General features: G+C 39.1%; 1 protein-coding gene across 1 annotated transcript; it reads left to right on the forward strand.

The window, feature by feature from the left end:
• Positions 1 to 142: 142 nt before the first annotated feature.
• LOC136435081 (kinesin-like protein klp-3) lies at positions 143 to 23348 on the forward strand. The gene is made up of 20 exons (XM_066428277.1): positions 143 to 555; positions 1683 to 2209; positions 2522 to 2668; positions 2935 to 3009; positions 5637 to 5801; positions 6120 to 6233; positions 6399 to 6513; positions 6658 to 6752; positions 7031 to 7102; positions 7482 to 7616; positions 7856 to 8086; positions 8726 to 8842; positions 9999 to 10169; positions 10567 to 10703; positions 11125 to 11185; positions 11712 to 11801; positions 12077 to 12201; positions 13558 to 13744; positions 17538 to 17633; positions 22282 to 23348. The coding sequence occupies exons 2-20, from the start codon at positions 1775 to 1777 to the stop codon at positions 22420 to 22422; spliced, it is 2709 nt and encodes a 902-aa protein (XP_066284374.1). The 5' UTR covers positions 143 to 555; positions 1683 to 1774; the 3' UTR covers positions 22423 to 23348.
• The last annotated feature ends 1670 nt before the right edge of the window (positions 23349 to 25018 follow it).

Below are 25018 nucleotides of genomic sequence, written 5' to 3' on the forward strand. Positions count from 1 at the left end.
CTACTCACAAAGGATACGTATTCGCAATGCATGCTGGGAGAATGTTTCATTTGTTGGGTACGTGGTAAGGCATGCCGGTTGTAGTAATGACATCAGCGTCTAAAACCATAACGTTGCGCAATCCATACGCAAACGTAATATATTAAAATCAAATAACTATAACATGAGCAACAAATGCTTTAGTTATATTTAAGGCTTCGGGAAAGAAAAATAAGCAACGATGACACTTTTACAGGGTCTAAAACAAGACGTGAAATCGACCAGCTGATTTATTTGGACGATGGGTGACCTTTGACATTCCTAGTCCACTCATATTTACTTTGTAGTCTGGGGGGTCGTCAAGTGTTTCACGTTGTCCCTTTCTTTCCTTTCCTGTTGTTGTTTTTACGTCATTTCTGCGTGAAATAATGTACCATGAGGAAGAGGAAAAGAAGAGGATCCCATGGACATTGTCCTAAAGGGGATCGCGGGCACTACCGGGTAGATCGGGGATAAATTTGTGTAGTGACAGATGCAGATCTCAGAAAATCGCCATCATCGTTGCTGTCAGACACGGTATGTAAATGTCACTCCCCCAGGCTGGAAGGTGAAGCTCTTTGTTTACGTTTCCATGGTTCTCGGTAACTTCATTAAGATGTAGTTAGGGAGTCTATTCACCTGTTGTGTTGGCAATTGTAAATCATGAGTGTATTTAGCACCTCTTTTGTCAAACGTGATTTCATTACTTATTCATTGACTGGCGGCTGGGTCAATAATTTGGTTTTCTTTCCGAGATTGGGGATCTTATCAAAAAGTTGTCTGTGAACTTGAGAACGTTGTTAGGTTTTACTTTTCAACATCTAAGGTTAGAAATATTCTGCTGCTGGCTTGTGAAACATACATGTGTCAGCTGTAGTGATTGAGTGTATAGCAACTGTCACGTTCATCAAGTGTTCAAACCCACCTGTTAACTTAACTGTGTTCAAACCACCTGTTAAGGCAGAATTTAGTTTTCCAACAGTCATGGCTTTAACACTTTGTTCTCAGTATATTTTAATTTTTTTAAACTGCAGAAGGAATCAGATTTAAACCAGGAGGTTTGAATGTCATAATGATCTGTACAATTGCAGGGAAATGCAATGACATTGGTGTATTTTTTCTTGCAATTTTCAAAGACATAAAGAAGAGATAGTGTCTCAGTTATGATGCAAGAATGCAACAGAAAGTGTCACTTATTGCCAAGGGTAAAGAAGTACCTTTGTAGGAGAGTTTTTCTTCTTTTAGTATTCCTTTGAGGGCAATTTTAAAAGAAACATGGAAATGCCATTAAGGTAGTCATGTAAGTTAAACGCCTGTGGGAAGAAAGATGTTCCCTGTTGGTTTGTTACCATGACATTGAGCATGCAGATGTCACATTAATATTCTAGTTACACTTGGAACAGAAGGCCTTTTAGTTTTAGATTTTAGATACACTAGTTCTGTGGAACAACTAGTGGTAGGTAACGTTACCAACTTTCTGGCATTTCCTTGGCACATTCAATTGCTGCAGATGATTTTTTGACCATGTCAGCATGATCCTGGCTAAAGTTTTTAGTTCTGTTTGATTAAGTGGAAGTCGCTTAGATGCAACATTTGTATTAAGCTGTAAAAGTACTGAATCATAATGTTATATTAAGTTAACATTTGCTTCTGTTTTTTTTTAGACATTGCAGTAGCTGATTCAGTTCGAAGCAGTTCGTATCTCCTCTGGTTTGATGCTGCAATAACAGTGAAGTAAACAGCTGACTAGAAGAACATGGGATCAGGATCAAGTTCACCCCAGCCTCCCGTAGCCAGACCCCAGGCACAGGTACTTCCCTCCCCGCAGGGCCAGCCTGTACAACAGAGACGGGGGAACTTTGAGGAGGTGCAGCTACAGTATGGTCAGGCTGCTCCACCACATGGACATCAGGGTTATGGTCAGCCTCAGGGTGTCCAACCATATGGACACCAGGGCTATGGTCAGCCCAGACCGCAAGCACAAGGTGCTCACGGACATCCAAACAGCACATATGGCTCTCAGGGCTATGGGAATCAGCCACAGCAATATGGGAAAAGCAATGGATACGCACATGCTGAGTATGGAGCGAGCACTTCAGCAGGGTATGGCGGACATGCAGCGCACCAACAGAAACAGAGGGATGACTTTGATGATGATTTGGATGACTGGATTGAACAGAAGAATAATCAGGTATTTTAGATGAAAAATGCTTTCTATACTGTACCATTCAATGCTTCAACTGCTTTATTGCATAATTGTCAATTAGTGTACTATAAAACAACAGAGTAACATGAAACATGGAAGCTATGTTGTAACTTGTGGTAAATTGTTTCTCCCATCCATCAAATGTGAATAGAATTGCATTTGTGCGGAATACAAGTTTTTCTGTGTTAGACTTTGTAGATGTAACATATTAAGATTGTGTTCTTTTTATGCTGTTTGCTTGACCACCGTAAAATGCGCTTTATTCTAATATCGTAAATTGTTTTCTAAATCTACTAGACACCATCACACCAGGCAGCTACACAGCAGTCTTCTGCAGTATCTGAGGAGGAACTCGTCTTAGAAACCTTCCACCACAATGATGGGACACAGTATACAGTCTTACGGCAGAGTGGCCATAGAGCATACCTGGACTGGCAGACACAGGTAAGAAGTGCTGATCTGCTGCATTTTTGTATTCTAGAAGATTAGGAAAAAGTGCATTCAGTTGGAAACTTGTAAGGAGTGCTTTAAATTTGCTTTGATGATAAGAGGCCACCTGGCCACTACAAAGTACTAGTTAGTATTCTGAATTTTTTTAACTCAGGGAAAAGAAAAACAAAGAGCAGATTAAGCAAATATTATTGAATGATATGTGATACAGCGTCAAGTTCTCGTTCCTTTTCTAATCAATATGATATGTTTTTATGAAGGACTGGGTGCAGTTCCCAAATGAGTGGTTGGGACAGGGTCATTTTGGAGAACAGGATACTCTGTTCACAGAGCAAGTAAGGCCAAAGACTTCTCTTACTGTCTTTTCTATCACCACTTCTCTAGATATGGTTTCCTTTGTAACTATGGCTTTGCTTTAAAAATACTTTAAGTGATGATCGAAGTAGCTACGAAAGAGAATTGTTCTTTTGGAAACCTACTAGTACTTTACGTGACTGTACAAATGCCAGTACTCTTTTAGGAGGTCTATGTTTTACTGCCCTTCTGTAAGATTCACGTAGGAAACATGATATGACCTCTCCCAAAGTACATCATGCGTTCTGTTGCATTTTGTTACCCTTGCGGCCCTTTGTGTGCAGTGTAACCGTACACTGAAGGGTTTTCCCGTACCCATGGTACCATGTGTAAGCAGAGGCGCTGGTTTGCTTTGTTGGAACTGTGTCATGTGATGGATCACTTCTCCCTTAAAGTGGTGGGCAAAATGTCACACATGCCCTAATACTTGTGATTTACAGGTGTTAATGATTTATGATTCACTGGCATGTCTGACTTTGACCTCAGCATATTTACTGAACATCTTATGAATTACACTTTTACAGATAGGTATATGTAGATTTGTTCACATTCCTTTACATGTTCTTATATGGAAATACACTGTTGTTTTTGGAGCCCAAAATATGAAATAATGATATTTTTCACGTATTTAAAGTCTCAAAACTTCTTTAAGGAATGATCTAAAATACTGTGCAACGGAATTCCATTTTGAACGGATACAAAGAAGCTGTTAACTTTCCTGTTGTGCAAATATTAATGTTGAATCCTGTTTGTATGTGTTACTGTGACACCCAACATCACAGTGGACATCCCTATTGTTTTCTTACAAAAGCAGTCATGCCACGAAGATATGGTGTCAATTAAGAAGAACAGGTATTCAAATCTTTTATGCTAAAGAAGGACAACATGACTGAAACCTTTGGTAGCAGAATAAACAATATGTCACATCATCACTTCTGTAACTTCAAGTCTGTTAGTTTAGTTACATTTTACTGTCATAGGAGAACTTAATATGTGTTTGGTTGCTACATTAAATGTTTTTTCAGTGTTTTTAGCAATGCAGAATTAATGATAGAAAGACATGATACGGGGTCAGCCATATTTCAAGTGGTATGGTTTTTGTACGCCCTTAAACTTAAAGGAGATATATTAAGACAAACAGACTTGAGTAGCAAAACTTAGTAGCTTTCTGAAAATTGCATACCCAAGTGTGAACCTGTGACCCCACTCTTAAGTCTATATGGATCAAGTTTCAGGGGACTGAAACAGTCCTTTTAGCTGTTCTTCAAAAAGCCAAATAGCTAGTTTTATGATAATCCTTGAAATTCCATGTGTTTTCACTTGGTTATTGTATCAAAATAAAAGCTACTTTTGTTCTATTACCTAACACATGCTTACTCATTAAAGATTTTCCTTTTGTTCCTGTGTGAATTCTGTTCAAAACTGGATAGACGGAACCAATAACATTAAGGAAATGGAGGTACCTTTGGTGATATACAATGTACATTAAAGATTGCCACACACTGCTAACATATTCCGCAGTACTGCACAGCTTCTCTTCCAAGGCAATAGCACTGGAGTGAAAGTTCAGCTTGTTCAATTTGATGGCCAGAGGTCAACAAGAATTTGGATGCTTCAACTTTGCCACAACTTTTCTTGACCAAGTTGCACAGATCACAGGACTCACATATTACTGCAGCAAAGAATGCATCACTAAATGTTCACAATGCCTGAAATTTACTGGCACATAAAGGAGTTGAATGCAGTGGTTACATGTAGCTTCTTCAGAAACATAGCCAAAACACACCTAATGTCATATAAAATGCCTGTGCTTTACTAGCACGAATATATGAAGTCATTGCTAATGTTATCTATAAAACGTAAGCATTCACTAACATATACTACTTCGTTTTTGCATTCCAAGAAAGTACCAAACAAACCCAGGCGGATGCCTGTGAGTATAAATGTGTGCAGCTATGGGAAAACTCAGCCCTCCTCTGACAGTACAGAGTGTTTGACTTCGTGCACTTGCATAATCAAACATTGATCAGCCAGGCTTGTTGAAGGTCAATGCATGGACCATTGGGAGTGTTTACTTTTGTCATGCTGGCTTTATTTTTGGGTCTCCTTTCCCTTGCTAGTGATATCACCTTTGAAAATGTTGCACTTTGTACTACAAATGCAGTGAGAGAAATTGAGCAATTCATAGACCAAAATGTCCTCTTTCCTTGAATGCCCTCAGTTATGCATGATATACCACTGTAAGCATGTGTACATTGCATGCTTGTCTGGATATAAGACACAGGTAATCTTCTGTGTAAAGAAATGAGTCTGCAAAAATGCCCATTTGTATATGCCGAGTATGGAAGGGATTATACACATGCTAAAAAACCTTGCATGTTTTAAGTTTAACTTTTAAAGTTTAGCACACTGGCCAGACGAGTTAAATTTCTGTGTTCTCAGTTTTAAGATTATACTGCTAAGTCAACATGAAAACAGGGTCTGAGGGGGAAATCTGTACCTTGGTTCACACAGTTTCACTCAAATTTCAGTTAACAGAGTCAGTTTTCTTCCCAGCCTTCTGTTTTGAAGAATTTAGTGTAATAACTATGCAATTTTCTCCTAACAGGTGCAGCTGCAGACCACCAGCGATAACAATGGTCCCAGTACCTCTGGTACCACCTCCAGTGGTTATGCCTCTGAGGAGACTGCCTCCTCCACTCCTGATGATGACAGGGATGGATACTTCGACCATCCGCTCAAGGGGAGAACTGTCATCACCTACATGTTTGAGGTCTGTCATATGTTTGAGTTGTTTTTTGTAGTGCATTCACTGAAAAAGTCCAACATAATGTCATTTGCTGCTTTGGATTTTCTTGTATGGGATGCAATTGTTTGAATATTAGCCTGAAATTCAGCAGTGAATGCTCTGTTTTACCTGTGCTCTGTGAAGGCTAAATATAACAGGGCTCCTTGTTTGAAAAGAGTTACACACAATGACATATATTGTCAGCGTTCTTGCACTTTCCTTTGAAAATTGTTTTTCATATACTGGCTCCAGCTTTGCTGCAAGTCTATCATATATGATCGTTTTTGCCATTCTATGCATCAGGAAAAGAGAAATGTGTACTGCTACATGGATGACGAGACAGGGTACTGGATCAACATGCCCCTGATGTGGGAACTGCATAATGATTACATCAGAAAACAAGTGCATGAAATACAGGTAAGTCTTCACTCTCCTAGTTTGTCTGAGACTTAACAAACTTTCAGTTTGACAATTTGTTGTTCTCTGTACTCTAAGGAGAAATTACTTTTGAAAGTGAATTAAGTTTTGTCATATAAATCTAAAATACCAAAATGTTGAATGTGTTCTTTTTCCCCATTCCAGGAGTCTATCCCTACTTGGACAGATGAAATTGACATCTTGGCCAGTTTGAGACAGTGTAACTACAATACTGAGCAGACAGTGGCCAACTATCTCTGTCTTGGAGATCCCAATCTAGGTAAGATGTGTTTACAACAGTTTGTATAGAATTCTCCACGATATACATCAATATGCAATCTTTGCAAGAAACTTAAATGCTAATACATGTTCTTCTATGTTCGTTCATTACTAGACATACTGTTAATGTTATTTATTTGTGCAGGTGCCAAACGCTGGGGAGGTGGCAGAGAAGGCCAACAACAGCTTCAGGAGAAGGACAGACAGATCCATGCACTACAGGAACAGCTCAAGCAGAAGGTAAGGACTTCAAGATAGCATATTGTGTAATCTAATCTTTTCTTGGGATGTACTAGACACATACTTTAAGCTGTATTCATCTCTGAGCATACATTGTAGTTTGGTAGCATGTTATAAATCAAAGCGTGACATGATATCACACACGCTATTAAGTTGGTTTAATGTTGTGTTTCTGCAAGAAGAGAGAATGTTTTACTGTCGCTATCACATATAGTTTGAAGTTCTAGCAAACTTGTTTAATGGTAGTTTAACATACAGAGATCTTCATGTGTCTTTAGGAGCGGGAAAACCAGTCTCTTCTTCAGCAGAGATTAGCATTGAAAACTGAAGTACAAGAAAAAGTTGAAAAGGTAGGTGATCATAGATACCTCTTTTATCCCGTCTAGCACTTGTAAGTAAATAGTTAGAAATATTGTATAAAAATGGATCATTACACTGAGTTGAGATTCAGGGTATGTCTTTGCGGAAAACATCTTGTTCCTTGGTTCGACAGGGAGGAGAACTTGAATATCACAGTAAGTGACTGTATTCACTCTGGAGCTCCATGAAATAAGAGTGCACCGAGGCATAAACCTAGTTGTCAGGTTTTGTTGTCATTATGTTTTTTCAGTTAAGCATATTGTTTTGAAATCCGAGAACCAACACATTGAAATGGTGTGGCCTTAGAAAGTGAAAAATGCTTGACAAAATGTAAAACTAGTGACCTCAATATTAACATTATCTGCCCAGGTTTCTGAGCTGAATGAGAAGGTGTTGGACCTTGAGGTGGAGAATAACGACATGCACGTGAAGCTGTCAGCATCACACATGCAGATGGAGAGGATGAAGACAATGACTCCTTCATCATTCTCAAGGCGTCGTCATGTAAGTTCTTTTGCCTAATTCTAACAATATTTGTTAAGAGATTTACCTTTTCTGCACGAAATTTGTTGACCAAAAATGGTGTTTGAATTTATATCAGAAATTCAATGAATGCTTGTAAAGCTATCTGCAAAATAGTTTCAGGTTCAGGTTCCTTCTTTTAGTGCACTCTTGATTTTCGTTTGTGACATGTAACGTTTATGCTAACACTAACAGTTTCTATCTCATCACTCTTGTTCTAGGGTGATGAGTCTGGTTTTGACTCCCAGAGAGAGTCCTCAGCAGAGTCCATGACTGTGGTAAAAGCCCCTCGCACCCCCACTCCAGAACCGCCCCCTCCTGCAGGCCCTACTGTGGAGGAAGAGACCCTGAAGGCTCTGAACCACTCAGCACTGGAGCTGGACAAGTCTTACCGCAGTCTGAAAGTCATAGTCAAGGACGGCTTCTCAGACCTGCAGGACTTAACAAAAAGGGTAGGGGGAGCCTCTGTATCATTTCCCAAATACACTGTACAGTGAACCAACAGCTTTCCAAAGATAAGGAGTAACTCAAACTTTATGATTGGAAAAATTGCATACTGTCACATGTTTAATTCATTAGATGCCAAAAGATCAAGGAAAGAAAGACAGCAGAATTTGTAGAATACCTTGAACAATGTTTTTGTGATTTTAATCATTAAAATGATTTAACTATTCCTTCATGTACACTTATCAAATATGGCTATTAAGCCTTAAGTATTTCTAGATCTATTGGGTATGCTTATTAGTCATAGATCAGTTCATGAAAAAAATCTCTTAAGACAATGCAGTGAAGTGTGAGCCATGTCTCTTTGTTAACTACTTCTGATTAACCATATTATGGTAATTTATTTATTGTACTGTGTTTACACTATATTGTTTCATTTATTTATTACCCATCTTATCTCTTTTGTTTGATTGATTTATTTCAATTGTTATAATCTGATAAAGCAAGGCTTTTACATACTAACAAAGCATATAGCTTTCGGTCTTCATTACACTGATATCTTCTCACTTTTATTTCATTGTTATGTATTGATCACTTTCAATTGCGAAATGAACAATAAATAAACAAGTAAACAATGTCTTGTCCAGGCCATCTCCGCCTTGGGTAGGATCAGTGAGATGGACAGCAGCAGTGGTGCGGAGGTGGAGGAGCTGCGGGTCCTGTACAGGAAGGAGGCAATGCAGAGGAAACTACTCTACAACCAGGTGGGGAAACTTCTGGGTCTTTCATAGTTTTCGGTTTAAAATGTGGTGATCTACAAATCCTGTCCAGTCACTGACGAAAGGAAGTGGATCATACCTGAAACGTCTGACCGTTTCAAAATCTATCCATTTCCTTGATTAACTGTCTTTTGGCGCTTGCTTGATTAACTGCTTCCTTGCGTATCTTATTACCTGGATGTCTAACCTTCATCGATGTATCCTGTGTCTTTCACTCTCAAATTTCATTGCTATCTGACATTGTGACACTCTGGGAAATGTTTTACATAGTTACGTACCTTGAACAAGTTGAAGAAACCTTTTAGAGAAAGCTTTTCCTGTCCTTCTGACTTGTTCTCATACTCATCAGGCTTTGTGGTGAGTGTGTAGAAAATCCCCAGAAATCCTAAAAGATTCTGAGACTTAGACATAAAAGCACACTTGTCTCTGATTACACAAACCCAAGCAGGAAGGAAAAACCACCTAACTAATCACTCTGTGGCAATTAAGTGATCTTGGAGACCTTGTGATAGCAATGCCGGAGCCACAAGGGCCATCAATCTGCCACAGCAAGTGTCTCTGAGGGAACCTTAAGACAAAATAATTACCCAGGTGTAGCCAACATGTCAGCAGGCTCACGCATCACGGACTTCAGATGTCATCCTCCACTTTTAATTAGGTGGGATAGGTTCTTCATCAGGCTTAGGGTCTCCCTGATAGGAGATTGACATCTTGCAATGTGCCCCCTCAGAATAGCAACCTCTGCTATCAGCAGTGAATGCACAGTGTGGTACAATTGTGAAGGTTTAAGGCATCCAGGATTGAATGAAAATAGCTTTTGATTCAATCTATACCATAGACAAGTTTTCTGAGAAATAACTGAATCAGATGTTTTTAGGTGCCATCCGGTATCCTTTAGTGACCCAAAGTAACCATGTTTACACTAAAATTTTCTGGAATATGGAACGATCAATGCGACAATCTTATTTATGTTTTAAACACACAGTTTGGTAGTGTGCATGTTAGAATTTTGACTTTTAGAGAGCCTTATGACTAAAGAGTATGCTTGTCAAGTTAAAGTTTCCATGAAGAGCCCTTTAATTTACTGCTGTGTTTCCTCTCTTACATACCTGTTTCTAATAACTTCCATTGCTATTTATAGCTACAAGAGTTGCGCGGGAACATCCGTGTCTTCTGTCGCTGTCGGCGAGATGACAGGGTCGGAGGCTACATGCAGTTCCCCAATGACGAGGACATTGTTGTGCCGTCGGGTGGAAGCAAGAAGAAGTTCAGCTTTGACAAAGTCTTCTCTCCAACCTCCACTCAAGAACAGGTGAATGTTATGACCTTATTAGGATGTACATGAATGACATCAGACAGGCTGTTTTAACCACGCTACATGTAAAAGCTTACATTTATATTGTAGTTAACAATAAACAGATTAATTCTGGACTGAACAGAGCATTTTTTACAAATGCTTCTAACCTTTTACAGCTTAAAGATGTATACATAGCCGTTTTTTCTGAAAAACTTCCATGCCACTGTGTATGGCCGTAATGACCCCTATCTGGAGTTGTCATGCGGATTGGCCAGACAGGCTGAATTGGCCAGATGGGCCAGGTGGGCTGGAATGGCCAGACAGCTGTTTTATGGACACAGAATGCTTTGAGGTGACAGAATCAAAGGTACCTTCATTGGCTAACCGGTAAACATTGTTTCTTCTACTGTAGGTGTTTGAGGACACCTTACCCATTGTCCAGTCCTGTGTAGATGGGTACAATGTGTGTATCCTGGCGTATGGACAGACTGGCTCAGGGAAAACCTTCACAATGATGGGGCCACCAGATTACCCAGGGGTCAACGTCAGGCAAGTAATACAATACTATAACTGAAGATATATTGGCAAGGCATTCAGACCATGGTCAAGCCTTATATCTCCAACTGCCTTAAGTCTGACTCCTTATTAATATATCAGACCATGAATCATCATTTGATTTTGTTGAGGCAATCTTTGCTTCTATTTATAGTACCCCTCTGTTCCTAAGAGTGACATATTTGATATTGTTCCAAGAGGTGAATACATCAATTTGATATAAAGGTGAAGGTGGAAAAGTTTGAAGCATCAATTTGCATATAATAATGTTTGCTCTGTAAGACTTAACTCAAACTTCCTTCGCTCAAGTCCTGGCTGTGTGTGGATGTCAATTTACCAAATGAATATATAATAACCACACACTGGTGGCTATCACTGGTAACATTATAATGAATTGTTTATGCTTTGTTAACAGGACAATTAAGGAGCTCTTAAGAATATGTAATGACAAGGAGACTGTGGACTACACTTTAAAGGTAAGGCATTTCATTTGAATTGTGAGATTGTATGTGTTCACATCCTGCACATAACAGTAGATTGTAGACCATTAGTTAAAGTTTCCACTAAATTTGGTTTTATTTATCTTCTGTTGGTGATATTTGTTATTATTGTTGTTGTCAATGTTATTATTATTATTATCATTATTATTAGTGTTAGCATTACTGATGTTACATGGATCCCACCAGGTTTTGGTTTGTTGTAATTCTATTCCCTGGGATTACAAAGGAAATGTTTCCTGTTTCCCTTTGTCCGTTTGCATCATGTGATGTAATATAGCTGAAATAAAGAAATAAAGTCATATTTGGACCAGAGTTCGTTTGCTTATTGATAAGTATAACATTCACATTGTATCCAGTCCAACCAGATATCAATGAACATTTCTATCTAAAAATATAGTGTTTGTATAGTCCGAAGAGAGACCGTACTACAATGATTATAATTCATGACTACTTAATGACTACATGTATGTCACAAATACTAATCTATCTTTGGTTTCAACAGATCTCCATGGTTGAAGTGTACAATGAAACCTTGTCAGATTTACTGAAGGAGGGGTCCATAGGCAATGCTGCCCTTGACATCAGGACCATGGTAGGTATATTTTGCATTCATTAATTTTACATCTTTCTGATAGAAAAACATACAATTCAGTCAAAGATTACATGTACATGCATTTGTAGATACTTGCAAGCAGGTTTCTTTTTGTTAGACATTCTGATATCAATGTGTGAAAAGGTGATGTTATTCTTGTCCCTTATTTTTAGAACAAATAGTGCCACGGTCACTGCCACCTGTCCTGTGTTGCAATGTGTGATAATTTAATTGTGCTAAATGTGCTCATCAACCCTATGCCTGTGTCCCAACAGGGTAAGAAACAGGTGATCACAGGCCTGACAGCCATAGAGGTGAAGACTGAAGGGGACATCACAGACACCATGGAGTCAGGCTTCAGGAACAGGACAACCGCCTTCACCAAGATGAACGCTGAAAGGTATTTTGATAAGGAATTTGGTATGTGATTTAGAGTAAAAAACATTAAGGTTTTAACCATGTATAAAAAACAGATGTTGGAGTAGCCTTACTTTTAAAACTTTTACCTCAGTATATATACATGCTCGCACGGCGTTAAACAGGCGGAGAAAAACTTACAGACCATGCATTTTCTTTTTAGAAGAGCTGATATTTCTGCCCATGGGTTTGAAATTTGGCTCTGTCCGCGCGGTTTTAAGATAAATATGTTTTTAATAAATCGGACGTTAGTTGGTCATGTTACGTTACCTGGTAGCCTGGACTGCCATATACTTCGTTCAACTGGAGTCTCTTTATTTCTTTATTAGACTTCTCCATTTACAAAATGGATGGGGAGACAATACAGGTGATTACTCACCTCTGCTAGTTAACTCCCCAAAAGTTGATAGGAAGAAGTTTCTGCAGTTCTTAATCTAGGTAGTAAATAATGGTGTGTCAGATTATTCTCAAGACATCAATCGTCAGCATGGGTTGGGCAGTATTGAAATATTCCTATTGACTGTCCAACTACAAAATTAATCTTTGCAACAAACCCCTGGTAGACAGTCACTTGTGACATCAATCAAGCTTTATGGATTTATAGCCTGAAGCCCTTATCCCCAAAACAGTTATCGAACATCGGACAAAAGCATATGGGATTTATGTCATTTGCATACTTTTGACAGTTTCGGAGGCAGAGAAATGTCAGGATTGATGGTGCAACCTTGAATGCTTCAGGATAAACATCTCAAGTACATCTTAGTGGTGAAAATGCTTGAAGGGTTTTCGGGAATGTGTGCTTTACATTCTTGGTATTCAGACTAAGGGTATTTTTCACCTTTGAGTGATGTTGTCGTGATTGTGGTCATTTATATTGGGAGATGGGTGGTGGGATTTGTAGATTTGAATTCCATACCATAAAGTAGTCTGTTGTTATTTGCTCATGTCATTGATCCTGTGTTTCGTTGCTTCATTAGGACATAGTATATTTGTTTGGATCAATGTTGACAGAGTGTTAAGATCTTTACATCAATAATCTTTATTGACACAACAAAAGTATGGCAACTTTTGTAAGGTCCACTACAATTATACATTCGTAATAAACAAGTGGACACAAAAGAAATTAACCTTATATGTACAATTATGTGATTAAATAAATCAACATCTTGAGTTTAACATTCCACTACTGATTCCAAGGTCTACATTTCTATAATGTGACTGATGTTAAAACCTGCTCTTCATCTTGCTCCATGTAGAATTGATATAGATACTGGCAGGTGCAATAATCAGGGCCAAGCAGACTTCATACAGCTAACTGACATTGTTTTCTCCCTTGTAGTTCGAGATCTCACCTGCTCCTGATGTTGACCGTGGAGGGTCATGACAAGATCTCCAGTACCACGTCCTTCGGTACCCTGATGCTGGTGGACCTTGCTGGGTCCGAGAGGATCTCCAAGACCGAAGCCACCGGACAGAGACTGGTGGAGGCTGCGGCCATCAACAAATCCCTCACAGCACTCGGACAGGTGGGTTAAAGTTGTGAATTGTAACCTGACACTGCCCTAATCTTATTTTTACCCACCCTTCCCTCATCATTTCCATTTCCAGTAGTGTGCGTAGTCCAGTGGTTAAGTGACCCTTAGCCTCTGGACCGAGAGGTTGGGAGTTGAAATCCCGGAACACCTGTCATGCACACTACTGGCAAGGGTCACAGTTGTTAGAAGTGACACTAAGCCGTGGTCCACTGTTCATTGTGCTTATCTAAAAGAGCTAGGGGATTTTCCCTGATACAATGAACCTGTAAATACTGTACAAAGCATGCCGCGTCTTCTCTGTCATGACCAGTGGAACCTTAATTTAGCTCTTCAGTGAGTTTAACTGGTTTGAGATGGCTTTCACTTTTTTTGCCCACCTTTCCTGCATCGATTTTACAGTTAAAAAGATAAAGGTTACTGTTACTTTCATGACAGGCATCTGTTAATACTTAGAACTGATGGTTTCTGCATACAATTCTCAAGAAAGGTTGTAACGTTCAAACCGCCAAACAGTTGCTTTTCACCACTACACCTGATTTACAGACAACCTAGATGACAAATGATGCCGGCTTCTCTTATTTCAAAATCCACTTTCAACAGCTTTTCAAGGTCAGGCACCATGTTTCCCTAATCACCATGCATTTTTTTGACAGTAAAAGTCTCCCACAGCTGTACCTCAGGGTAGGCCGCTCAGATAAACAGCTTGAAGAGAAAACAATTTTTGCAAGAAACCGCTCGCAGCTGTGTAATCCTTATCTGCATGTTAGCACTCTGTACTTTCATGTGCCCAAAGGACCAGAACATTTTAATAAACCTTCCAAGCTTCCAACTTCATTTTGTGGTAATCAACATAATCCTTCATAAGAGTGGGACTGTAGTTCAATATCTTTTTATGGAAACCGTCTCCTGTAATATGTTCTTGGGAATGTAATCACCTGCAAGCTGCAGAGCTTCTGCTGTGTATTCCTTTGTGTAATGGATGCAATTATGAGCGGTGCGGCCTTAATTTTGATGTTGTAATGGGAAAAGTTTTTCTCATTTATGGAAGTAAAGAACACTACCATGTTGGTAATCAAGCGAAATTGCACCCTTGACATGTGCAGGGCGAATTCAAATCATTTTCAGTTTATCCTCTCAGCTGTTTATTCTCCCTGAAAAATCAGCACAAAATGCTGTGTTCAATCAAGAGACGATAGAACACAGCTGGAACAGTTCTGTCAAATACTGCAACACTGAATGCAGATGCAAGCTGTAATTTGGTGCACAATACAGCACTGAAAAGTCTCATGTAATTGCACAAATGTGTCTGCTTTTGTTTAACACACAAAAATATTTTATACATGGTATATTTCGCTGTAGCTAATCACAAACCAATTTCTGGAGCATTTCAGGGGTCACCGATATCAAAGAGAATCAATAAATTCAATACTGTTGCAGCATCTGACTTTCTATCACTATATTGAAATCTACATTGCACATTAAAACAGAGCATGGAGAATATATCAGATTATGTTGCAAAAAAAAGCATTCTCTGACCACACTTTGTAACATATATGACAAACATTTTTTACATTTTTCAAAGCACTTGGTCAGTCGCTGTGATACTTTGGACTTTGGATTGAAATAATCATGATTTGTGAAGAAAATGAGTTTTGACACGAAGATGTAGCTTGACTACAACCTCTACACATAGTTATCCACAGTTATCATTGAGTAGCTCAGAAATGCCAAACATCACAGAGGACTGAATTAATGCATTCTCAGCCATCCGCATCAACCAGAAGCCATCCAGAGATTGCCATGTAATCCCTTCCATGCTGCCATAGCTACTTGTCAGTTCCACTACAAAGGGGAAGAACTGGGCTAATGAAGATTCCTCCGTCTTAGATCATGAAAGGAAATTAAAGAAAACCTTAGAAGAGTTGTCAGAGCTGAGGAATGATCAGGCTGTGAAATCGTCCCTGAGGATTTTGTTCTGTTCAATATCTAAACTGCTTTAAGTGCCATGATTGTAATAGATCAGGAAAAAGTGAGCACTGAAAATTCTTTAATTTTTTTCAGGGATTTAATGTAGAGGTAGAGGGCCAAAGGTCTGATTACTCTCACCTCTCAAATAAACGTACCGGTACGTTTATTTTTTTTCGCCTATAGTTCCACCCGGTACGTTCTTATTCTAGACGGTACGTTTATTATTTTTTGAAAAATTGAGGCTTTTCAAACCAGGAATCCCTCTAAAATCGTAAGTTAAGGTTTATCTGCCCATATTTCTCCGGTATTTTTGCTCGTAATTCGCTATTTTTCGGCCTACCGGCGTTGATTTTCTCGCCGCTTTGACGGCCTTGTGAAAAGTATCCTGGCGGCACTCGTAACATATCGGTCGATATCGCTATGATGCTACAAAGTAAACCGGAAAAAAAGACGCGACATTGACATTTTAAAATACAATTTTCATATAAATAACTTTGATAGTCTCTGTTTATATCGTAAACCAAAGCACGCTGATCAAAAACGTGTGGAGTAGGGTGCACGCCTGCACGGGGAATAATAATTTCCTGACCACTATATCCGTAGTATCGGCAGCGCGGCGGAAGAATTATTTGTTCGCAGAAGACATGTAACACGTTAAAACAACAATCATAACTTAGCTTCCCTTGTAATATGTGTTTTGAGGCCACAAAATCTCTAAAACGGCAGAAATATGTCCGATATGATTCGGTAAACAACAGCGCGAAATCGCGAAACATGGCCGCCACTCTCAGGCATGGCGACAGTAAAACTAGCAGCATATTGCGTAGTGCGGATACCGATCTTTAAAATGATACCGTAAACGCATGGAAATATTATAATTTTTGGGCAACGATAGACACACAAGGCCATATTTATTTTCAGAGGGTTCATTTTCTTAAATAATCGTAAGATTTTCCCAATTTAGGCGGTTCATCGCGGGTTTCTAGTGTCAACACGTAATGGGTAACTTCTTAGTATGTGCGGTCTGTGACGTTGAGCTACTTTTACAGTCGATCTCTGTTCAATATTGTGGGATTTACCGCGGGAACTCGAAATCCGAGCGTCTCACTTTGTTTTCGACGCTATGGAGCAAAAGTTTATAGACATATTTCTTTTGTGGAAGGACTGTGTTCATATTTGTGTTTTTTGTGGTTGATGTCTTTAGAAAATATGATCAGGTACATTTAACTTAAGTACTCTGATGATTTTTGTTATATGTCACTGATTGTCAGTCATAATAAAATGATATAACAATTTTCTTTGATCACTTGCTTCAAGTTCCAAGTAGAAAAAGCATGTATCATGTACATTTTCACTTGTTGAATTTGAAAGCACCGTGGCCCCCAGTTAGGGGTCATAGCGGGGAACCTATGCCCAATTTTTCAATATTAATATTATATTTTACGAAGAGGCGAGGAAGATCATCATGATTTGAACAAGCTATGGACAGTTATTCTGTTCAATATCTATATACTTAATAGGTATGGCATAATTGACTAAATATAAGTTACCTACCTGCTTATTATCTTATTTCCCTCTGCCAGTGACAGTTGTACATGTATGGACACAGTTTACCTAGCCTCGACTGTCGATTTTTGAAATTTTCCGGGGGGTACTTTTATTCCAGGGGGTACTTATATTACATTTTGAAGATTTGTCCGGGGGGTACTTCTATTCCAGGGGGTACTTCTATTTGAGAGGTTAGAGTAGTATACAATGTATGCAGAACATCCAGTCTGTAATTACAACACTCTGCCTTCATGTTGTCCCCCCCCAGGTGTTCCAGTCCTTGAGGACCAATGCCCTACATGTGCCTTACAGGAACTCCAAACTCACTCACCTGCTCCAGCCTGTTCTGGGTGGGGATGCAAAGGTATGTACGGGATGCTGTCTATCATTGTGGCCGAGTGTGTTACGCCTTTATTTTAATCACAAGAAGGAAGCCAAATATTTTCCTCCCCATCTTCTCAAAATATGTTCCTTGATCACTTCTTCTACAATGGTTACTGTTACTAATAGTGTAATTCTCATGGGTGCTTCTTCCTCTCAAAGTTACTGAAATTTCATTTACTTTTATTGTGATTTATTTTGAGGTAGTAGGGAAAAGAAGGTTTTCATGGTGTTTTAAATTCACTGTTGACACAATTCTGTTGCGCTTACAAGGGAGACATATTTGTGGTGTCATGAATTTACGGGTGTGTGGTAGTGTCTATAAACTACCGCCAAAGTTTCAAGAATTCGGGAATTGTAGAGTGATCCATATCTTACCTTTCCTGCCAACCTTCTCATAAAAATCGAGGTGCTGATGGAGTAGTTTACATTGTTTACAGCCACTGTTATATGAGTTGTAATGTGATTACCACAAGATTATTTTTCATCTCTAATGATTTTCATACTCACGTTAGAAATCACAAACACTGCACTCATGTATGCATTAATTTTCATTTAACTTCCTACTTTTATGTGATTATATGTTTATTATAATTGATGTTGATGTTAGATAGGGCATTTGATATCATATTGCATGCTGTACATTTCTCTATTTGATGATAACCTCAGGATTACAGGATTAGAAATTCATATCTACACCGTAGAAGAGATCGTAATGACACTGATATCTATAGGGTTATTTGTATGCCATCTCCTGCACTTATGGCTACTTCATTATTCAATCACTCTGCATTAACATAAAAAATATAGTTTTAACGTCATTTTGCAAGTGTATTGTTTACGGATGTCCCCATATAGATCCACTGGTAGCAGACTCAAATTTGAGTTCCTGGTTCCAATTATTTGCTTACTGGGACACCTTACTGGGACACCCCGGTTCAATCCTGGGAAGGGCATCTCGGTTGTGGCTGCACCCATTCCTTTGGAAGGGACATGAAATAGGGGTCCTGTGTTCAAGGAGCTGCCTCAAGCACGTTCAGGGGGAAGAGCTAGCAACCCCTGCTACTGAAACCCTTGCCCTTTTCAGTCGAACCGCAGAGCTCTATGCGCATCGGTTCTGCGCAGCCTTCTCTAAGACGGCTTTTTCCGGGTCACGGCCGGACCCGGGTTGGACCCTGTTGCATGGGTGTGAACAACTACCTGTGGTGCAACAAAAAGACCTCAGACCTATATAATGTTTACACTTTTTCACATCTACAGGACTTGCCTAGTATAACCATGTAGATATTTCGTGCATTGTAAAAAGACAGCGAACGCTGTGGCCTTCGAAACATTAAGAATATTTGGTCAGTTTATTTGTGTTTGTCTTATTTACAGTTCACCTGGAACCAACTAGATATTTACATCGCGTGATAGCCCATTTCCTCATCTTTAAATTGATACCGAAGTCCCCAGGATAATTTTAGGGGAACCGGTTTTGCCCCCGAAAAAACGGCGACAATGTCTACTTTGCGGTGGTGAAATTTCTGCCTAGTTCTAGCTACCGATGCGTGCACTCCTGCGCTTTGGATACATTTCGATACATTTCGCGTGGCATAACAAAGCCCATTTTTTTGTATTAGAAGCTGTATGAACGCGGCTACCACATGCAATATGATAATTGACATGATAACAGTCAAGTACAGACAGACAGAGGTTTTAGTACAAGGTACCTGATATTTACAAAATAGTCAAATTTGAAGTCAATCACTTCGAACTGCTGCGTTCGAGCGACCGAACCCAGCCAGTACGTTCCATTTTCCTGCCGCGGGGGTCAGGCGAGGTCAGGTGCAATGTTGCAACTTTCAGCCGGTGTTGGGAACGTTGATGAAAATTACGGCTCAAGTTTTGCCGTCTAAAATTAATATTCTGACACATTTCCAAATAAGACCAATATCATCTTGAAGCCAGGAAAAGTGAGATTCATATGCAAGTTGACCAATGCCATTAGGTAAGTTTTGAGTTCTGTAAAGCATGGTAAAAGGACATTGTGTTTGTCTTCTTCTTCAGAATAAGACGCCCTACAAATTGACCTCTTGTTAGTTTTTTTGGGGGCAAAACCGGTTCCCATAAAATTATCCAAGGAACTTTGGTATCAATTTAAAGGTGAGGAAATGGGCTATCAGGTGATGTAAATATCTAGTTGGTTCCAGGTGAACCGTCAATGATACACGCACAAATATACTGACCAAAAAATGGTCAATGTTTCGAAAGCCACAGCGCTCGCTGACAATTTGCTGTGCACGAAATAACTACATGGTTGTGTTGGGCAGATCCTGTAGATGTGAAAAAATATAAACATTATGTAGGTCCGAGGTCTTTTTTGCTGCCGACAGGCGGTTGTTTACACCCATGCAGCGGGGTCAAATCGTGCCGCGGCAAACGCCGTAAAAAAGAAAATAAAGCGTTCTACGGTGACCTGCGGTTCGACTGTTTTACCGTTTCGATTTTAATTCAGTGTCCATCAGATTGACATTGTGAAATTCTTGATGTAGAATATTCAGCAAGGCAGCAGGCAACTTAGGAGTACATGTACCTCACGTTTAAATCAATGGTGATCTGTTGCCGTTCACCCATCCACAGATTGCACCTGCACTTGATGCTATTAGTCAAGGTATCCAGGCATAAAAGATCTTAAACTTGACACCTTTATGTTCTCTAGGGTGTTGTTCTGCAAGGGTTCTTTAAGACAGTGTCAAAGGAAGAGAAATAAGCAGGGCAATCAATCTGTTCAGGGGTGTTGGATCCTTTGTGTGTGCTGTGCGCTCATTGCTGTCTCAGGTGGTAGCAGTTAATAGGGATTACCTGGAAAAGTTGTGGCAGTTTTGCTGGGGTTTACAATGAGGCAGATCCATAGAGAGGGAGTCGCTGCGCAATAACTCAACTAATCTTCATGAACCAGTAGGTATTTTGTGCTTTAAGGTAACGTGTTGTGCATTTACAAAGCACAACGGCTTGTTGTCTGCATGCATGTGAGATGAAGTTTAAATGAGTAAAAGTTACTACCTTGAACAAACTTTCATTTCCAGTAGTTGAAAACTATAATTCATGTCATTTAAGCTTGATCTATGAGGAGGACTAGTACTATTTCTTACCTATCTTAGCTTTATACCTATAAATATCTAGTCAATAGATGGAAGAAGTGGGAAGTATATCAACGTGGCAGTCACAATATCTTGCCACAAAATCTTGGGATTCCGAATAAAGTTTGCCTGTAGAGCAAGATAAATCTGCTCATTAAATAGAATTTTCTATCTGATCGTGATATGGACACCTTTAAGTCTTAAGGAGAACACCAGGCCAAAAGGTGTATTTAGCGTTTCTAGCAAGTTTGATTGATAGAACATTTAAAATTGATGTCGCCACACCCTTGAAAATGACACGGTCGTCTTCAGCAACATTTTGGTTGCTTACGGTCCGGATTGGGGGTAGTCGCGGTCACAGAAGACAAGTGGTCGTCTTGGACACATCGCTTAATGCTTGTGTCTATGGGGAAAAAAATCGGGCCCGACCGAAAGCGTTCGTCTTGAGCCGATGGTTGTCTTTTAGATGTGGTCGTTCGACTTTAATGTCAAAATCTTTTCCCTTAACTGACATGGGTTTACCTTTGTTAAATCATATGACATTGTTTAAATTAAACTTGGTTTTTCATACTCTTAAGGCAAGATATTAAAATGATATTCAGTTTCCCTTATGCACAGTGTAACAATTTTTATGGTTCATTTGATTGAAAGCGAAATTACCTGGTTGTAATTTTCTTTTATTCTTAGAGGAATTAGGATGTAACTTTGTGTCAGCCAGTTTTTCTTTATTAGCTGAAACCGGTAACACTACATGTATGTGCTTGTATCATCTAATTGGGAGGAAGCAGGTAGACAGTGTCTCTTAATAGGAGAAAGGAAGCTACCCATTAGTGAAAACAATTTTACACCTAGGAGACCATGTATGTATACATAATTATACAGAGTAGAATTACACAGGTGTAGTTTTTGCCATTGATATTGATTGCCCTCCATGTGACCTTATAAGGTGCTCCTGTTAATCACACTGTTACATCCAGCCACTTAACCGAAGAAACAAGATTAGTGAAGCTATGTTGCTCTCATCCCAAGTGTTAATATATCCCCAAGGTACCAGAGAAATATCTCAAGATTGAAATAAACAAAGTAGATGGTACTGTAACATTGAAATTGTTCAGAAGTGCACTAAATCAGCGTGTTATGGTTGAACATAAAACTGTAGACATGCGCAATTCACATTTTGAGTCTCTAAGACTGACAACATTTTGTTCAACAGGAATAAGAAAGAACATCGCACTATAATGTTACAACTCAACAGATATCTCTCCATCCTGTGCACACTTACATGTAGTGTTATCTGCACAGGTGCAACCATCATTACTTTACAGTACTTCAATTCTCAGTCTCATCTTTGTCAGTCAGGAGGTTAGCTGTACAGATAGCGTCAAACTTGTGGGAATATGAACCATCCCTCTGCTATCTTATCTTCTAACCAATGCAGATTTTGTGCCAAAATGCCACAGTGAAAAGATTAAACAGTACATGAACCGACATGTGGATTGTGTGTTTCAGGCCTGTCTGTTTGTGATGGTGAGCCCAGATGAGAAGAATGTGTCTGAGACCATCAGTACGCTCACCTTTGGCTCCAATGCCAGACAAGTGTCTCTGGGGAAGGCCGAGAGGAACGTCACCAAAGGGGGCAAGAAAAAATGATAAGAATGGGATCACTGCCGTCCAAATAGAAGAACTTAAGAGTGTGAAGACCGTAAATTGTATCTTGTGTGTGCTTTCTGTAAAATGTCAAGTTTTGTAAGTTTTTTCATAAATGTTTTCTTTTACACATTCAACAATGATATTTGGCCATGTTCTCTTTCCATACAGTACATCATGTACATGTATGGATGATTTTAAAAACATTCACAATGTAGGTGATTACAATGTATGAATGATCTTAAAACATTTACAGTTTTCTGTACCAACTGTGTCAGCGACATCTGGAGATGGGTGACTGTTAAATTATGAATGTTCCTATTTTCACATTAAAATCTGATGATCAGTACATTAAGTCCCAGTCATGAATTTCCACTGCAGACCAGGAAAAAACAAGAGATTCATGGAGTCTTTCTAAAGAAGTTACTTGTTTTCTGTTTTGCTACCAGAGTAATTATAGTTGTGTTGATTTGTTTTGTTTTGTGTGAGTTCCTTGTGAATATAAGCTGCACTATATGGAGTATTTTGAGAAACTAAATTTAGTGGTATATATTTTTTCATCACCCTTTGTTATATGTCAGGATTGTGTGTAAAATCAATGAAAAATTATTGTAAATAATTGACGATTGTCATGGAAGTATCATGATGGATACTAGAATATGAAGACAGGTAAAGATTTATATGTAAATATGGTGTGTTTTGTATATCAGATTTGTGATGTTAATTTTTTAGGCGTTATATCAGAGAAGATTTATTGGAAACTTTGTTTCTTTTGCTGGTATAAAAGAACTTGATGAAAACATTTTGTCATCTTAGCCATGTATGCTAGTGTGTCGTCCTAGAAACATGATGTGAAACATGGTATAGACTATAGAGAACTCTGATGTTGCAATACTTTCATGTAGGCAATAAAGAATATTTGTCTCAGAGGGGCCCTCTATTTCTTGATATCTGCTTATTGTACAGTAGTATTCTGAATGATTAATGTTTACCTGCAGAAAACAAAGTGCCCATACACTGGGCCTGGAGACTCTTGGAAAGTGTCATACCAGTGCTGTAAACAGTCAAGAGAATACTGGAATAGGAGTGGTATAATCTTAAGTTAGCTTCAGGGAATAATGGAAACGTATATGCCAGATCTATGTTGATCTTGCAGAAGGTCTAGTAATGTGCATATAGAATAAAAGATATGTATGTGACATATCTATGTAGTAGTCATACATGATCCAGTCCAGTTGATTATGATACCAATGACATGATATAGTGTGTCAAGAATAATCTCTGTATCTAGGCCTGTTTCTGTATATGGCCGAGGGATTAATGACCACACTTACCGTGACTCTGACGTTTTCAAAGTAACTATAAGCCCTCCCTGAGGACAGCAGTAAATAGCTGCTATAAAACGATCGTAACTACCACATAGTAAAGACCTGTCCTATTCATCGGGCCTTTTTAATAGGGCCCATCCATTTCGACCCAAAAGTTTTGCAGACATTGTAGGCCACCGTCATTTGAACTTATCTAGGAGGCAGTGGAGGGAGTCATCTACAAGTTTCACTGTAATTTCACACAATACTAGCTAGTAATTAGAGTTCCACGAACACATTATCTTCGCCAAATATAAAGGCTTATTATGGAGAGTGATTAATATTTACATGCTTATCACCCCGGCCCTGCAAACTTGATCATACACCATACCGTTTGAACGTTATAACTGGTCATCAAAAAAATTGAAAGTTATAATTAAATGGTACAGTCAATATATATGAATAGAATAAATCTTTATTCCATATCATACACATTTTGCAAGACATAGTACATGTGACTTTTCCATACGGTGCTTGGTAATACCTAGCAGCGGTGCAGTTTTGGTGCAGTGTAGTCCCTGAGCAGAGGAGTGGGTCCGGCGGGTTTTTGACATGTTTTTAGTTGTTTTTGTCAGGCTTTCTATTTTGTCCCCTTTTCGTTATGTCTCCGACCGTGTGTTGGACAAAAAATGCCTAAACTGAACACGATAAAAACCAACCGGTCCCACACATCTGCTTGGAGTGCAGACTGTCCCATCTGTTTATTTATGTGCCCCATCTGTTTATTCATACTTTGAGGCAAGGCCCTCTGTTGACCTGTTTCGGGAACACTGTAACACGCCCCATTATATAATGTAGTGGATTTACGAACTATCCTTACTAATTATGCAGATTAGCTCCTGATTTGAATAATTAGTCATTGATTGTGAAAAGCACCATCTGAGCTCTCTACATACCAAACTTCACGACGATCTGTCGACCCCTTCTCAAGTTATTCATGTCCGAAGGTCAAAACAAAAACATCCACTGCAGTTTCAAACAAGACGCTAGGGGGCCTGAACTTACACAACTTAATTCATGTGGTATGAGCTATCTACCACACAAAAATCATAACCATAGCACTTTCAGAAAATATGCTCCAAAATGTTGATGCTCCGCTGCAGTACCTTAGGTACCCGCTAGAAGGCCCATTATCGAACTTGACCTTCCTTTTTGTAAACCCTACCCATCCACTAAATATCATACAGAACCATAAACAGCTTCTGGAGTTATGTTGTCCACATACAAATTCA

The sequence above is a fragment of the Branchiostoma lanceolatum genome, chromosome 5, assembly GCF_035083965.1.
Source record: "Branchiostoma lanceolatum isolate klBraLanc5 chromosome 5, klBraLanc5.hap2, whole genome shotgun sequence".
Taxonomy (NCBI): domain Eukaryota; kingdom Metazoa; phylum Chordata; class Leptocardii; order Amphioxiformes; family Branchiostomatidae; genus Branchiostoma; species Branchiostoma lanceolatum.

What these genes read in the sequence shown, in the direction of transcription:
- LOC136435081 (XM_066428277.1), top strand. Translation starts at nt 1,775, where the DNA reads ATGGGATCAGGATCAAGTTCACCCCAGCCTCCCGTAGCCAGACCCCAG. An exon ending in TCATCACCTACATGTTTGAG is followed by an intron (nt 5,802 to 6,119) that starts GTCTGTCATATG and finishes TCTATGCATCAG; the next exon opens with GAAAAGAGAAATGTGTACTG. An exon ending in AGGAACAGCTCAAGCAGAAG is followed by an intron (nt 6,753 to 7,030) that starts GTAAGGACTTCA and finishes ATGTGTCTTTAG; the next exon opens with GAGCGGGAAAACCAGTCTCT.